Here is a 16,208-nt window from a genome sequence, read left to right as displayed (position 1 = left end):
TAGGGTTGTATCCCAAAGAGAACATGAAAATGGGAAAAGGACCCACATGTAGAAAAATGTTCATGGCAGCTCTATTTGTGGTGGTACAGAGTTGGGGATGCCCATCAGCTGGGGAATGGCTGGGCAAGTTGTGGTGTATATGAATGTAATGGAACACTGTTGTGCTGTAAGAAGTGATGAGCAGGCAGACTTCAGAAAAACCTGGAAAGACTGGTATGGTCTGATGCTGAGTGAAGTGAGCAGACCCAGGAGATCGGTGTGCATGGTAACAGCCACACTGTGCGATGATCACCTAGGAATGAAGGGGCTCTTCTCAGTCACACAAATTTCCCAGACAACCCCAAAGGATAAGTGGAATACTACCGGCCTCCAGAGGAAGAACTGACATTGTTTGAAGCGGCTCGTTTTCACTCTTTCCTTTTTTTTTCTTTTGTTCAAGTCTTCTTGTACATTTTCACTTAGTTGCAGTGTTTAACCTGCACCATGTTGCTTACTGTCTCCGGTAGGGGGGCCAGGGCAGATAGAATTTGGAACTTAAAACTTTAAAAATGTTTGGGGGGGAGTGCAAGGAGTCACTGGGCTGGCTGCCTGTCCCGGGCTTGTGGGCAGGAAGGACCTTTTGGCCAGATGGTGGGGGTGGGTGCCACCCACTGTGCCGCCTCTGCCCCTGCCCCCTGGACCAGGGCACACGCCTTTGTCTTCCAGGAGTCTGTGACCTTCTGGGACGTGGCTGTTACCTTCACAGAGGAGGAATGGGGGCGCCTGGCTCCTTCTCAGAGGGAGCTGTACTGGGAGGTGATGCTAGAGAACTACCAGAACCTGGAGTGCCTGGGTGAGGACCCTCGGCGGCCCCTAGTCCCAGCCTTGCCTCCCTCCATGAGTGACCACACTGCTTGGCAGTCTCACCCCTCCCCTTGGGCGTCCCGGGATGGGCCTAAGGAGGTCACTGACACCCCTGATGCTTTGCCCTCCCACCTCTCTGTCTCTCAGGGCTCCTCAGCACTGGGCTGCTCTCCTGAGACAGGGGATTGTTCCCTGCCCTCCAAGGCGGCTTTCTGTCCTGAACCCTTGTCTATCTCCCATGGGCAGGACTGGCCACTTCCACACCAGAGATGATTGTCCAGCTGGAGCAAGGGGAGGTGCCATGGAGGCCCGAGGGAGGTGGCCCTGGAATCTGCCCTCCAGGTGAGTGACGCTCCCCTTTCGCTGTCCCGGGAAGGTCCTCCAGGCCCAAAGAAGGGGCCCCACAGGCCCTTGCTTTGGGCTTCTGCTGTGGCCAGGCTCCTGCCTCCCTCCACCAGGTATTAACAAGAGAACAAATGAATGAATGGGTGGATGAACGAATGAACGAGACAGCCTTTATGAAGTGCTCTGTGAGCAGAGCACTGGGCAAACAGAGAACGGGGCAGCACCGGCCAGCTTGCTTCCCTGTCCCCTGCTGACATTGTCCTCTGTGCTTTGTGGCCTGCATGTGGTCAGTCCCTCCTCAGATTCTGCTTTCTTCACACTAGTTCTTTTTTCCTTTTTCCAAGACATTTGTGAAGACTGGGATAGGCGGGTTGAGAAGTGTGTCCTGGGTTCCTGTTTGTTCATAACTCAGTCCTTCCTTGGGCTTACTGGTCTAGGCTTTTCCAGCAAACATTGAAAACCTTCACTAGAGAGGTGGCTAGGTGGCACAGTGGAGTCAAGAGGACCACAGTTCAAATCCGCCTCAGACACTTGACACTTACTAGCTGTGTGACCCTGGGCAAGTCACTTAACTTCATTGCCTCCCAAAGAAAAGCAAAGAAAAGAAAACCCTCGCTAGATCCCATTGTCCTAGGTTCCTCTCTTCTAGCTAAACTCCCCTGCCCTGCCCGCTCTTCTCACCTCTTTGAAGCCTCTGTCTGAGGCTGCCACAGATCCCTCAGATCTGGTGACCTTTCATTAAACCTCCTTGATCCTGACCGGCCGCTGGTCACCCCCACTGGCTACGTCATTCCTGGGGTTTAGTCTGACCACTGTTCCTCCCCCTCCTCCCTTGTTAGACATCGTTCCCACCGCACTTCCTCCCCAGGGTCTCTCAGGGCTCTGTCCAGGCCCTCTCCCTCCGGTCTGTCTCACCTTTGTGGCCTCTGGGCTGAGATCCCCACACTCTGCTGTCCTGCAGCATCACGTCTCCCTCGGCCCATTGGACGTCTCCAGCTGGAGGCCAGAGACACCTCAGACCCAGCCTGAGATCCAGCTTGCTCTCTTTCCCGCTACCCCGTCCCCCCTTCCAGACTTCCCTGCCCCTTCTCCCCTCAGCCCCCCAGGCTGTCCACCAAGGAGAGCCCATCAGTCACCTTCCACCCGGGGTTGCCAAAGCTTGGAATTTGTCCCTGCCCGAGGTCCTTGTGTCTGCTCCCATGGCGTCCCTTCTCTCACATCTGGCGTGTTTTGGTCCCCACCTCAGCTCTCCCTGAATTCCAGCTCATCTCCCACTCATCTGCCAAAATCTTCCTAAACTACACCCCTGGTCACATCCCTCCATAATTTTTTTTTGTGAGGCAGTTGGGGTTAAGTGACTTGCCCAGGGTCACACAGCTAGTAAGTTTCAAGTGTCTGAGGCTGGATTTGAATTCGGGTCCTCCTGACTCCGAGGCCGGAGCTCTATCCACTGCGCTGCCTTGCTGCCCCACGTCTCTCCACACTTGATGGATTCCAGCAGCTCGCCGTTACTTCCAGGCCCAAATACCAGATCCTCTGCTTGGCGAGTAAAGCTCTCACATATGACCCCCCCCCAAGTCTTCTCATACTTTCCTCTCCTTGGTGGACTCTCTGACCTTCCTGCTCCTCCTCGCACATCTCTGCATCCTTGCCCGGGGGAGGTCCCCCAATGGCAGGAATGCTCTTCTTACCTCTCTGGGCTTCCATCTCGAGACTTGGTTCAAGCATCAGTTTTATACCTGAAAGGTAAGAGGTGTCCAGGCCTAGGGGGCTTTAAATTCCAGGCTGAAGAGCTTGTGTTTGGGGTAGGGGAGGAGATGTGGTCAGGTCTGAGTCTTGGCCATGTGGAAGGTCCATTTGAGAGCCTGATGGAGGCCAAGAAGATTACATGGATGGACACAGAGCTAGGGTCGGGGCTCTGCGGCCTTGTCAGCCCATTGGACATGGGGGTGATGACAAGGGTAGAAGCAGAGGGAATCCAGCAACAGAGGGTGGAGGAGCCCTTGGGGATGGGGGAGCCTTCTGGGGATGGTAGCACGGTGGATAGAGAGCTTCCTTCCAAGCCAGGAGGACCTGGGTTAGAGTCTCTCCTCTGTGAAACATTATGAACATCAGTTTGCTTCTCAGGGCTTTAGGCCAGAGGGCCCAAACAGTCAGCCCACCACTGTCCCTCGTGAAAATGTCACTGAGAAATATTTAGCACAGTAAATAAAATGCAGGAAAACACAGCAATATTAATATGTGGTTTTCTAAGTGAACGTGTGGCCCACAGGATCCTTTTGTACTCTTCAGTGGCCCTGTTTCTGGGTGAGTTTGACACCTTTGTTCACCTGCCTTCAGGAAGAATGTCTCTTAACAAAACCACAGGCCTGTCGTGGACATGCTGAGTGTGAGACACCTGCAGGACATCTGGGGGTGGGGGCCACCTGGTGTGTGCTGATGCTGGGCCAGAGGTTAGGAGCAGAAGTGAGGCTGGACACAGGGGTCTGGTGTAGGGGATAGCAGACTCTGGGGGCTTCTGAGCATGACACAAGTGTAGAAGAAGATGGGCATGAGCAGGACCTGGATGGAGAAGGAAGATGAGGCCGTCACTGCAGGAGCAGGAGGGAGGATACTGAGAAAAGACCATGAATTGGGAAACTTGAGGCCTTGGAGTGAGCGATTTCAATTGAATTGGAATTCAGACTGTAAGTTTTTAGAAGTGAGGAAATGGATACAGCAGGTGTAGACAAGTCTCAAAGAGAAGCCAGCAGGTCGGAGAAGAAGCATGGTGTCATGGGACCCAGAGAAGGGGGGTGGGTCACCAGTGTGAAAGGCTGCAGAGAGGTCAGACTGAGGAAAGATGGGCAGACTTGGGGTTTGCAAGATCCCTGGTGACTGGACAGAGGCCAGAAGACAGACTGCAAAGGCTTCAGAAGTGGTCAAGGCCAGCGGGAGGGGAGGCACCAAGGATAGATGCCTTCCTTAGGAGTTTGGTTAAAGAAATGTCATGGTCAGGTCAAGACAAGAGTCTTCAAAGATGCCAGAAACCCGGACATGTCTAGAGGCAGGGGCAAGGAGCCAGTGGAGAAGGAGGGTTTGCAAGGGGAGAGAAGGGAGCAAATAGAGGGGGGAGGTGGAGGGAGGAGAGAGAAGAATGATGGAGGGGAGAGGAGAGGAGAGGAGGAGAAGAAGAGAGGAAAGAGCAGGAGAAGAAAGAAGAGGAGGAGGGAGGGGAGAGGAGGGAAGAGAGGAAAGAAGAGAAGAGGAGGAATGAGGGGAGGGAAGAGGAGAGGAGGAAGTTCACAGGGCAGCCCTTGGTGAGGAGCCAGCAGGGCTTGGGATGCTGGGCACAGGTAGCGGGGTGGGGGGCTTAAGTCTGCCATCCAGGTGAGGAGGGAGAGGGGAAGCAGTAGAGGCAGTGAGGGGAAGCTTGTTCTAGAAGCTGGACAGTGACAGGGCCAGCTAGCGGACAAGAGCTGGAGGGGTGGCCACTGGTCACAGTGACCTTTATGAACCTCTCCTTTGTGCTGGGCATTGTAGGCTTAGGAATACAGAGAAAGGCAGAGGCCCTGTCCCTGCCCTCCAGGAACTCCCATTCTACTGGGAAAGACATTGAGAGCATCTGCCTTGTCCTCTACAAGGGATAGACAGCGGTGATGGAAGCTGACCTTGGCAGGCTCGGCTCTTTACCTTTTTGGGTCCCCTGGACCCCTCTGGCAGTCAGTCCATGAAGCCTGTTTCTATGGAAGAATCCAGTTTCAAAAAAATAATCAAGCTCCTAAATGCATAAAATAGAATTGCAAAGAAAATCAGTTATATTGAAAGTGTTATCAAAAAAAAATCTTTTTTACAGATCACAGGCACCTTTCCTGGTAACTGTGGGGACCTGGGAAGGCTTCCTTGAAATAGTGGCATTGAAATGAAACTTGAAGGAAGCCAGGGATTCTAAGAGGTGGCAGTGATGAGGAAGGGCACGCCAGGCACTGAGGACAGCCAGTGCAAAGGCCTGGAGAGGGGACGTGGGGAATTGTGCCTGCAGGGAGCAACAAGGTGGCCAGTGTGGCTGGATTGTAGAGTGCAGGGGTGGGGAGCAGGGCGTGAAGAGACTGGAAAGGGAGGAAGGGGCTGGGCTATAAAGGGCTGTGAACCAGAGCATTTTCTGTTTGATCCTGGAGGCAGTAGGGAACCACTGGAGTTTATCGAGGGTGTGTGTGTGTGTGTGTGTGTGTGTGATATAGATAAGACTATGCTTTAGGAAAATCACTTTAGAGGCTGAATGGAGGATGGATGGAGTAGGAAGAGGCTGAGGCAGGCAGATTCCCCCAGCGGCCATTGCAGCAGTCCAGGTGTGAGGAGATGAGGGCCTGCACCAGGGTGGGGACGGGGTCAGAAGGGAAAAGGGGTCATATTGGAAAAGATGCTGCAGAGGTGAAGTCAACAGGTACCGTATTGGTTGAAGGGGGTGAGAAATGGTGAATTCAGGAAGATGACAAGGTTGCAAACCTCGATAAGAATGGTGGTGTCAGAGTTGTGCAGAGGGGAGGTTTAGGGGAGAGAATTCAGTTCAGGATACCCAAGAGGCAGTTGCTGATGTAGGACCGGAGCTCAGGAGAGAGTTAGGGCTAGATTTATAGATCTCAGAAGAATCTGCAGAGGGATGATCGTTGAAGCCATGGCAGCTAATGGGATCGCCAAGTGAGGTAGTATAGTGGGAGAAGAGAAGAAAGACCAGCACAGACCCTTGGGAAGTGGCCATGACATGATGGCCGAGCAGCAAAGGGGATTGAGAAGGAGCGGTCAGGCAGGAAGACAAGGATCAAGACTGTGAGGTGTCATGAAACTCTTAAGAGAGAGTGTCTAAGAGAAGATGGTCTATAGTCCAGTAAAGGATTTTCTTTTCAAGAATGAGGGACACCTGGACATATTTGTAAGGTAACCATCAAGCAGACAAGGAGTATTTATGAAGCACCTACTGTGTGCCAGGACCTGAACTAGGTGCAGAGGATACAGGTCCAGAGAATAAAACCATCCCTGCTCAAAAGGACTCTGTAAGAAATACAGGAGTGTAAAAAAGAAAGTGAATACAAATAATCACAAGGGAATTAAATACAAGGTCATTGAGAGTGTTGGGGGGAATCAGGAAAAGGTTCTTGCAGAAGGTGGTACTAGATCTGTGCCTTAAAGGAAAAAAGGGAGCGTATTCCAGGCCTGAGGGAGAGGTGCAAAAGCGTGGAGATGAGAGATGGAGCGTTATGGGTGAAGGACAGAGAGAAGGCCCATTTGGGAGATTGCAGTGGAGGAGGGAAAGCATATGGTGTCAGGCCGGAAAGGGAGAGTAGAGTCAGGTTGTGGGGCTTTAAAAGCAAAACAGAAGACCTTGTATTTGATAGTGGATGCCATAGGAAGCCGCTGGAGTTGGGTGGGGTGAGATGGAAGGGGAGAAGAGGGGGCCGGATCAGGAGAGGAGGGCACCTCTATGTCGGAGATGGGCATAAAGGGGGAGCCAGTGGGAGGGGTGAGATGGAAGGGGAGAAGGGGGGCTCACTGTGGATGGCCTTTATCTTCTCAGTAAGCTGAGAAGAGGTCCTAAGCTCTGAGGGCAAGGTGGAGGGCCGTGTTGGCTTGGGGTGAAGAGAGAAGTTCTGGTCACCAGGAAAATTGTCTTCCCTGTTCTGTCCCTTGGTTATTTCCTACAGATCTTCCCACATTTCTCCGGTCTTCACATTTGTTGTTCCTTGTGGCATAATCATATTTGATTACGTTCTTAGACCAGTTTGTTAAGTTGTCCCTCATTCAATGGCATCTCCTTTCCTTCCAGGAACTTGCTGTAACAAACTCTGAACATTTTTTGTATGTATGAGGTTCTTCGTATTTGGAATATAATTCTACTAGTATTGTTTGGCTAATGGTATTATATGGGACACATCCCTCTTCAGGGATGGGAACTCAGGATCACCCAGGAACGATGCAGAGGCCCAAGGTGGGGGTGAACTGGCTGCAGCCTGTCAAAGAAGGTGTGTGGAAGAACAGGAGTAAAAAATGTCCTCGGGAAAACATGTGCCAGGAAAAGGAGACGGTCAGGGATGGCAGACAGGTAGACAGCCAGAGGGCTCTACTGGTATCCCCAGACTGTGAGGAGAAAAGGGGGAAGAGCCCGCATTTTGCTGGACTGCTTTTGGGGAGAACACAAATGATCCCCCAAGGGGGGCAGGCATGGATGGTTTGTGGTTTGTGTTAGTCTGGGACCTGTGGTCTTCCTGAGTCACAGGGTGTGCGCAGCTTCATGACTTTCACACAAATCCAAATGATTTTTCAGAGCAGTTGCACCAAGAGGGCATCCGTGTGCCTGTCTTCTCCTATCCTCACCATCATGGATCATCCTTGTCTCTTGCCAGTCACTGGTGGTGGCGCGGCAGTCAGTTATCCGTAGGAATGGAGCGTATCCATGGAAGCCTGGCTGTGGGCGCTGCTGGGGCACCTGAGAGCTCTCCCTCTGTCCTCCTCCTTCATCTCGTTGGGCTTTCCAGTTAGCATCTTGGCTTTTCTCTGTACCAGTGCCCAGCTTGCTCCCTCGGCTTGCTCCAGGAGTTCTGGACGCGGCTCACCATCTTCACCTCAACTTATGATCTTACCTTGGGAACTCGAACGTACCTGTTCACATTCTCTCAAACACCTCTGCCTCTTTGGTTCACCAACTTCCTTAACCCCCAGAACCTGCATACACCCTCCGCTACACACCATGGTGGCCCCACCCTTGGTCTCACAAGAGTTTCATTTCGGTGATTAAGAACTGAGATGTATGTCCCACACCAAGCCTCTCTCTCTGCCTCCTTTCCCTTAAAGCTCTTCTTCATCCTCACGATGACTTCCGGTCCTGCCCTTCCTCAACACTCTCCCGACTATCAGCCCTGCCCTGGCTTCACTTTCTTCCTGTCTCAGCCTTGACACCACAGTGGCCAGTGCCATCTCTGAGGAGGCAGGATGACGCACTTGGAATCTGAAGGCCAGCTTTGACCTCCTGATTGATTCTTGTGTTATCGGGTACAAGTCACCGACTTAGCCCACATTTGTAGGCTAATAACTGGCTGGAGTAAGTTTGGGGTGAGAATCACTAGGAAAAATTGTGTGAACTGTAGGTGGCAGCACTAATAATAATGTAATGCCTTAATATTTATAGAGTACTGTTCTGATAACAAAACAAAAAGTTGTTTTATGCATTTGTTCCTTTATTTATTTAATTTCAAATTATCAGCAGTCACTTCCATAAGCTTTCGAGTTTTAAATTTTTCTCCCCCTCCCTCCCCAAGATGGCTTGTAGTCTGATATAGGCTCTACATATACATTCCTATTAAACATATTTTCATATTAGTGGTGTTGTAAGTAAGAATTAGAACCAATAAGAGGAACTACCAGGAAGAGGAAACAAAACTCAACAGAAGAGAAAAAAGATAGCAAATAGTATGCTTTGATCTGCATTCAAACTCCATAGTTCTTTCTCTGGATGTGGATAGCATTTTCTGTCATGAGGCCTCGGAGAGGTCTTAGATCCTTGTATTGCTGAGAAGAGTTAAGTTTATCAATATTAGTCATCACACAATGTGGCTGTTACTATGTACAACATTCTCCTGGTTCTGCTCACTTCATTCTGCATCAGTCCATACAAGTCTTTTCTGAAGTCTGCCTGTTCATCATTTCATATAGCACAGTAGTATTCCATTACATTCATATACCACAACTTGTTCAGCCATTCCCCAATTGATGGGTATCCCCTCAATTTCCAATTCTTTGTCACCACAAAAAGAGCGGCTATAAATATTTTTGTACATGTGCATCCTTTTCCTATTTGTATGATCTCTGTGGGAAGTGCTATTGCTGGGTCAAAGGGTATGCACATTTTTATAGCCCTTTCGACATAGTTCCAAATTGCTCTCCAAAATGGTTGGATCATTTCATGACTCCACCAACAATGCATTAGTGTTCCCACGTCTTCTCTAACATTTATCATTTTCCTGTTTTGTCATGTTGGCCAATCTGATAGGTGTGATGTAGTACCTCAGAGTTGTTTTGATTTGCATTTCTCTAATCAATAGTGCTTTAGAGCATTTTTTCATATGACTATAGATGGCTTTAATTTCTTCATCTAAGAACTGCCTGTTCATATTCTTTGACCATTTATCAATTGGGGAGTGACTTGTATTCTTATAAATTTGGCTTAATTCTCTATATATTTTAGAAATGAGGCCCTTATCGGAGACACTGGGTGTAAAAATTCTTTTCCAGTTTTCTATTCTCTCCTAATGTTGGTTGCATTGGCTTTGTTTGTGCAAAAACTTTTCAATTTAATGTAATCAAAGTTATCCATTTTGCTTTTTTTAATGTTCTCTATCTCCTGTTTGGTCATGAATTCTTCTGCTCCCTATAAATCTGATAGGTAAGCTATTCCTTGCTCTCCCAGTTTGCTTACAGTATCAGCCTTTATATCTAAAACATGAACCCATTCTGACTTTTATTTTGGTATATGGTATGAGATTTTGATCTATGCCTAGGTTCTGCCATACTCTTCCAGTTTTTCCAGCAGTTTTTGTCAAAGAGTGAGTTCTTAAAAGCTAGGGCCTTTGGGTTTATCAAATAATAGATTACTATAGTTATTGACTACTATGTCTTGCATACTTAACCTATTCCACTGATCCACCAGTACCAAGCAGTTTTGATGATTGCTTTATAATATGGTTTAAGATCTGGAATGGCTAGGCCACCTTCCCCTGCATTTCTTTTCATTAGTTCCCTTCATATTCAGGACCTTTTGTTATTCCAAGTGAATATTATTATTTTTTCTAACTCTATAAAATAACTTTTTGGTAGTTTAATTGGTATGGCACTGCATTCGTTCTATCTTTAGAATCACTTTTATTAATTTTTGAAAGGTAAGTGGCATTTTCCCCAAATTACATGTAGTTTTCAACATTGATTTTTAATAAGATTTTTGGTTCCAAATTTTCCTCCCTCCCTCTCGCCTCCCGAAGATGGCAAGCAATAGGCTATACATGAATCACTGTTATTAATGAAGCAATTAGAAAACAATATTATATCTACAGTATATTTTATTTTTTATATTTCTTTCAGATGGAGGGACCAAGGGTTCAGGCAAAATCTTTGCCTGTCTCTAGAAGAATCATCCAAAGAAAGACTCACAGATACTCTCAGAATCTGTCTCTTCAAATTGGGAAAAGCCAGGGAATATGATGCCAAGTTAGAAAGACAGGAGAGCAATGAAGAGAAATATTCTGTACCAGTAAAAGTTACTCAAAGGAGACCTCTAAATGAAGTGAAAAACCATGAATCTGGTCAGTTTGTCCAAAGCTTTAGTTTAGGGCCAATCCTTTTACCACAACAGAAGTTACCAGGAAGGAGTCCCCTTAAATGTGATAAACATTTAAATGACTTCAGGTTGTACTCAGACCTAAGAACATCTATTGAAATATGCTTAAAGGGGACAGTTTGTAAAGATGGTGAATGTGGAAAATCCTTCAGTTATAACTCAGACCTCATTGAACATCAAAGACTATATAAAGGAGAGAAACCTTATATATGCAACAAATGTGGGAAGGTTTTCCAACAGAGCAGAAACCTTACCAAACATCAGAGAACTCACAGTGGAGAGAAACCTTATGAATGTAATCAGTGTGGGAAGGCCTTCAGCCAGAGTGGATACCTTACTAAACATCAGAGAACTCACAGTGGAGAAAAACCTTATGAATGTAATCAATGTGGGAAGGCCTTTTGCTGGAGCTCACAACTTACTCAGCATCAGATAATTCATACTGGAGTGAAACCTCATGAATGTAACGAATGTGGGAAAGCTTTTGGCCGGAGTACAGAACTCACACGACATCAGAAGATTCACAGTGGAGAGAAACCATATGAATGTAAAGAATGTGGGAAGGCCTTCCTTCTGAGAACAAACTTTATAGTACATCAACGAATTCATAGTGGAGAGAAGCCTTATGAATGTAATGAATGTGGGAAGGCCTTTGGCCGGAGTACAGAACTTACTCGACATCAGAGAATTCATAGTGGAGAGAAACCTTATGAATGTAGCAAATGTGGAAAGACCTTCAGGTGGAGAAAACAACTCATTCAACATCAGAGAATTCACACTGGAGAGAAACATTATGAATGTAGTGAATGTGGAAAGACCTTCAGTCAGAATAAAAACCTTACTCAGCATCAGAGAACTCATGGTGGAGAGAAACCTTACGAATGCAATGAATGTGGGAAAGCCTTTCACCGGAGTACAGAACTTACTCGACATCAGAGGATTCATAGTGGAGAGAAGCCATTTAAATGTAATGAGTGTGGGAAAGCCTTCAGACAGAGTAGAAATCTTATTCAACATCAGAGATCTCATAGTGGAGAAAAACCTTATGAATGTAATGAATGTGGGAAGGCCTTTGGCCGGAGTACAGAACTTACCCGACATCAGAGGATCCACAGTGGAGAGAAGCCATATGAATGTAAAGAATGTGGGAAGGCCTTTCTTTTGAGGACAAACTTTACTGTACATCAGAGAATTCACAGTGGAGACAAGCCTTTTGGATGTAATGAATGTGGGAAGGCCTTCAACCAAAGCACACAACTTACTCGACATCAGAGGATTCACAGTGGAGAAAAACCTTACGAATGTAGTAAATGTGAAAAGGCCTTCAGATGGAGAAAACAACTCACTCAGCATCACAGAATACATACAGAAGAGAAACCTCATAAATGTGAATGTGGGAAGGTCTGTTGTCAGAATTCTCAGCTTTCACGTCATCAGAGAAATCACACTGCAGAGAAACCTTATGAATGTCAGGAATGTGGGAAGGCCTTTCTTCTGAGCACCACCTTTGCTATACACCAGAGAATTCATACTGGTGAGAAACCTTATGAATGTAATGAATGTGGGAAGGCTTTCAGCTGGAGCACAGAGCTTACTGAACATCAGAGGATTCACACTGGTGAGAAATGTTATGAATGTAGTGAATGTGGGAAGGCCTTTTGCCAGAGCTCACAACTTACTCGTCATCAGATAATTCACACTGGAAAGAAACCTTATGAATGTAATGAATGTGGAAAGGCCTTCCTTCTGAGCACCACCTTTGCTTTACATCAGAGAATTCATAGTGGAGAGTAAGTAACCTTATAAATAAAGATGCCTTTGAAAACATTAAATCTTCTGAAGTCTTAGTACAAAGAGAGTTTTTAAATATAATGATTGAGAATATGATTTCCTCCAGAGTCAACACCTTATTCAACATCAGTTCACACTGAGGAATTACAAATTTCCAGCTATTCCACAGCAGTTTCTGAACATTAAAAAAAAAAAAACATATTCAAGAGGGTAGCTCTAAGAATGTGATGAACATGAAAAGGATTTTACCCTAGAACTACAATACTAGTGAAAATCAGGGAAAACAAACTTAATGGAAACCCTATAGATGAAGTCCCTGTAAAATTTCTTATTGCAAGACCACTAGAATGTCTCGGAAAAATAATAGAATTAAGGAAGGATGAAAATTTGGGCAGATGCCATAAGTATTGATTAAAAGAATCAGAAAGGCAACGGATAATTTGGAAAACATGGGGAATCTCTCCAGAGAACTCTGAAAGTCTCTCTGGAAAAAAAGACAACAAAACACCTTAAAAATTCTTTTCAGAACAAAATCAAAAGACAGTAAAATTGAAAGAATGCTGACTTCTCTATACAATAAGATGTCTTGACAATAGAATGTATAATGATCATCTGAGTTATAGGTCTTCCAGAAAAAAATGAAATAAAAGTTTGATATTTTAGGAAATCATAGTGAAAATTACCCAGACATCCTGAAAATAGAAGGCAAGGTATAAATAGAAATCATAGATTGCCAAGTAAGTTAAACTAAGTATGACTCCCTGAGAAATGTCTCAATTAAGCTTCAGAATTTCACCATTAGACAAATCTTTTAAACAGGAAACTGAGGAAAAACACTCTAACACACACAACTATATCTTGTTCACAGGAAATGAAGAGAGCAAATTTGAGTATTCTGAAAAACAAAGAAAATTGGTTTGCATCTCAATGTAACATCCAAAAAGTTGAGTTTAGCCACAAATAAAAAAAAGATGGACTTTGATCGAGAGGGGATTTTGAATTGCTTCTTAAGCCAGAGGCAAGCAAGGCAGTATGCATGCAAATTCATCAAATAGAAGAAAGCTAGGATAATAAACCGGTGAGAGTCAGCATAGCATACATAATGCAATTAGAAGTTTAGCCTTGTTGTCAGGGAGAGCTGGGCTCTGGTTGTGCTCTGGCACACACTAATATCTGCACCGTAACAGCCAGTGAGCCGCTTTCCGGCACCCCAAACAGCTGTTTAAAACTGTACATGGCAGAAGTGTTGCAGGCCTGCATCTTTGGTGGGAGGTCCCCACACACTCATCAGATCACAAATGCAGACCAAAAACAGAATAAGCAGTTAAACCAGTGTTTTAATGTTCCTTCTAGAGAGGGCTATTTGGAAACAAACAGACACCACCTTGTGTTTTGTATGGTCTTTTTTTGGGCAGTGCCTTGTGTGACTGCTACAGTCCCCTGCATGCTTCAAGGACTAATAAAGCTGGGATGGGTCAGCTTCCAGTGTGGGATCGACTCCATTGTTTTCTTAATCCTGAAATTACTAGTGCAGTCCACAGTTTGAAAAACTCCCTTCCTAAGTTGAAGAAATATTTGTTAAGTATTATTGGTATTTCCTTTCAAGTAGATGGAGTGCTTATAACCTATTTCAACAGGCTTTTTACCCCTCTGTAACTTTTGCCAGTAACTTTACTGGGAAGCTTTGCACCCTACCCCATCCCAGCTATCTAAGCTCCAGCCCAGGCCAAGATAATGGTAGCTTCTGCCAAGCCCATTCTCAGTACAGTTGTTAGTATCTGTGAGACAAGTGACCCATCACAAGATAGAAGCTACCTACAATGATGACTCAGTGTTTCATTCTTTAATGATGAGAAACTAATATAGTCTGCCCGTCCAGACAATAGCCTCCTGTGTCTAAGGCTACTGAAGGTTCTTGATGTGTGCCAAGGCCCCATTTCACAAACAGACCAACTATGAATTTAGAAGAGGATGCCCATGGACTCAACAGTGTGTCCATTTTCCAGGCACTACCCCTCAAACCTGGAAGATCATATTAATAGGCAAGAAATGCCTGATTTAAAAAATATATATATCGTGAACATAAACACCAAAGAACATTTCTGTATGCACAGTAGAAACACGAGCAGGATTCCTTCTGAAAGCATAAATCTTTTATTTCATGCCAATTGCCTTTACCCGCATTACCCAAGAGGAGTGTCCATGTAGAACATTTCTGGATCCCAACGTCATGGGTAGAGGAAGGGAATCTTCACTTCCCCCACACCATGATCCTAGAGAAGGGAAATTTATTGGGCATCACTAACCTTGGGTGATGCCTTGTAAGTAATTCCACATTTAATAGTTTTGTGATGTAGCATTCTAGGGAATGGAGAGTCCTTAACAGTGTGACTCTTAAGAGAAAAAAAACAGGCTTTTCCGTGTTCCACCCCACCCCCAATCCTAGCTGGAGAAGCAGTAAGGAACTAAAGCTACATCTTAAAGGAAACAGGAAAATTGTACTTAACCTTCAGCTGTTACTGATCTGATGGTGAGTTAGCTCCTAAGCCCCAAAGTGTTTTTATCTGGTAGGAGGACTCCAAAGAGAAGGATGGCACTATAAGCTTTGGGGGTGGGGGTGGAGGTGGAAGGGGCCCCAAGTGAGAGAAGGATTTCCCTGGAGTGTCAACATGTTGCCTTGTTGGTGACCTCAAGTCCCTTTTGAGGCAGGGCCACCTGGGGCAGTGAAATGACTGATGGATTTGGAGCACTGAATTTTTAATTTTAATTTTAGGATCTCAGTTCAAATTAAAACTCTGCCACTTACTATACAAAGGTTTTCTATCGATCGATCTATCTACCTATATCTCCCTCTCTGGGCCTCAGCCTCCTCATCCGTAAATAAGGGTGTTAGACTAGATGACCTTTAAAGTCCCCTCTATTTCTGTGATCCTACAGTGAAGGAAGGAAGCAAACATTGCATGTGCTATGTGCCCAACGCTATGCTACCTGCTTTACAGATACCATCTCATTCGACAGAGTAACCCTGGGAGGGAGGTACTATTATTATCCTCGTCTTACAGTTGAGGAAACTGAGGCAATCAGAGGTTCAGGGACTTGCCCAGGGTCAAACAGCTAGTAAGTGCTTGAGGCTGGATTTGAATTCATGTCTTTCTGACTCCAGGCCCAGAGTTCTGTGCACTGTGCACAGCCCCATCCCCCGCCACCCACTCAGCTGCCTAATGCCTAGTGAGCACTTCACGTGCTGTCTCTCCCTATGGATTCCTGTGAGTATTTTGCTGTCTTTGTTATTTTCTGTAAAATAAAGACTGACCTTTACCTGTATTATTGCGTGTTCCCTTGGATGTTTCGTGGGAATCAGGGACCCTTTTACACACATCTGTGGAAAACTAAGTATGCCCCATAGCAACGTGCATAATGGCCGAAGGGTGGTCTTGTAGCCGTCCCCTCATGCCTGGAACTTCTGGGCCGTCTATGCATTTCCGAATGTTTAGTAAGTGCCAACTGGCTGCAGTTTAACTGGAGCAAAACAATCTGATTTAATACCCCCCCCATCTTACAGAAACAACATTAACATCCTTTTTTTTCAAGTTTCGAGCTCCAAATTCTCTCCCTCTCCCTCTCTCCCCTTCCCCTCTCATTGAGTAGGCAAAACATTTGACACAGCTTATACATGTGCAGTTTCAAGCAAACCAATCTTAACAAGAAGGTTGAGGGTGCGCAGAAACCCCCCAGGCAGCAAACACTTTTCAAAAGCAAAGCTAACGTAGCCGAGGACCCACCAGATTAGTCGAAAACCTACAAACAGCACCTCCTGGGAAATCTCTAGGGGTCACCCCAAGGCCTACAAACGTGCCTAGAAAGTCAG

General features: G+C 46.1%; 1 protein-coding gene across 3 annotated transcripts in view; it reads left to right on the top strand.

Moving 5' to 3' along the window:
• The window catches only part of LOC110201746 (uncharacterized), a 57,355-nt gene extending 44,033 nt beyond the window's left edge, over positions 1–13,322 (top strand). The window contains exons 2-4 of one of the 3 annotated variants that reach the window (XM_020977599.2): positions 706–832; positions 1,090–1,185; positions 10,294–13,322. In XM_020977599.2, coding sequence (XP_020833258.1) covers positions 753–832; positions 1,090–1,185; positions 10,294–12,343 — 2,226 coding nt within the window. In that variant the 5' untranslated portion in view covers positions 706–752 and the 3' untranslated portion in view covers positions 12,344–13,322. The remainder of the gene's footprint in view (positions 1–705; positions 833–1,089; positions 1,186–10,293) is intronic. The other 2 variants (XM_020977600.2, XM_078151879.1) reach the window with 2 other exon arrangements.
• Positions 13,323–16,208: the final 2,886 nt, after the last annotated feature.

The sequence above is a fragment of the Phascolarctos cinereus genome, unplaced genomic scaffold, assembly GCF_003287225.1.
Source record: "Phascolarctos cinereus isolate Bilbo 61053 unplaced genomic scaffold, phaCin_HiC Scaffold_4;HRSCAF=312, whole genome shotgun sequence".
Classification (NCBI taxonomy): Eukaryota; Metazoa; Chordata; class Mammalia; order Diprotodontia; family Phascolarctidae; genus Phascolarctos; species Phascolarctos cinereus.
The sequence above is the reverse complement of the archived record's forward strand: the minus strand, read 5'-3'. Positions and strand labels throughout refer to the sequence as shown.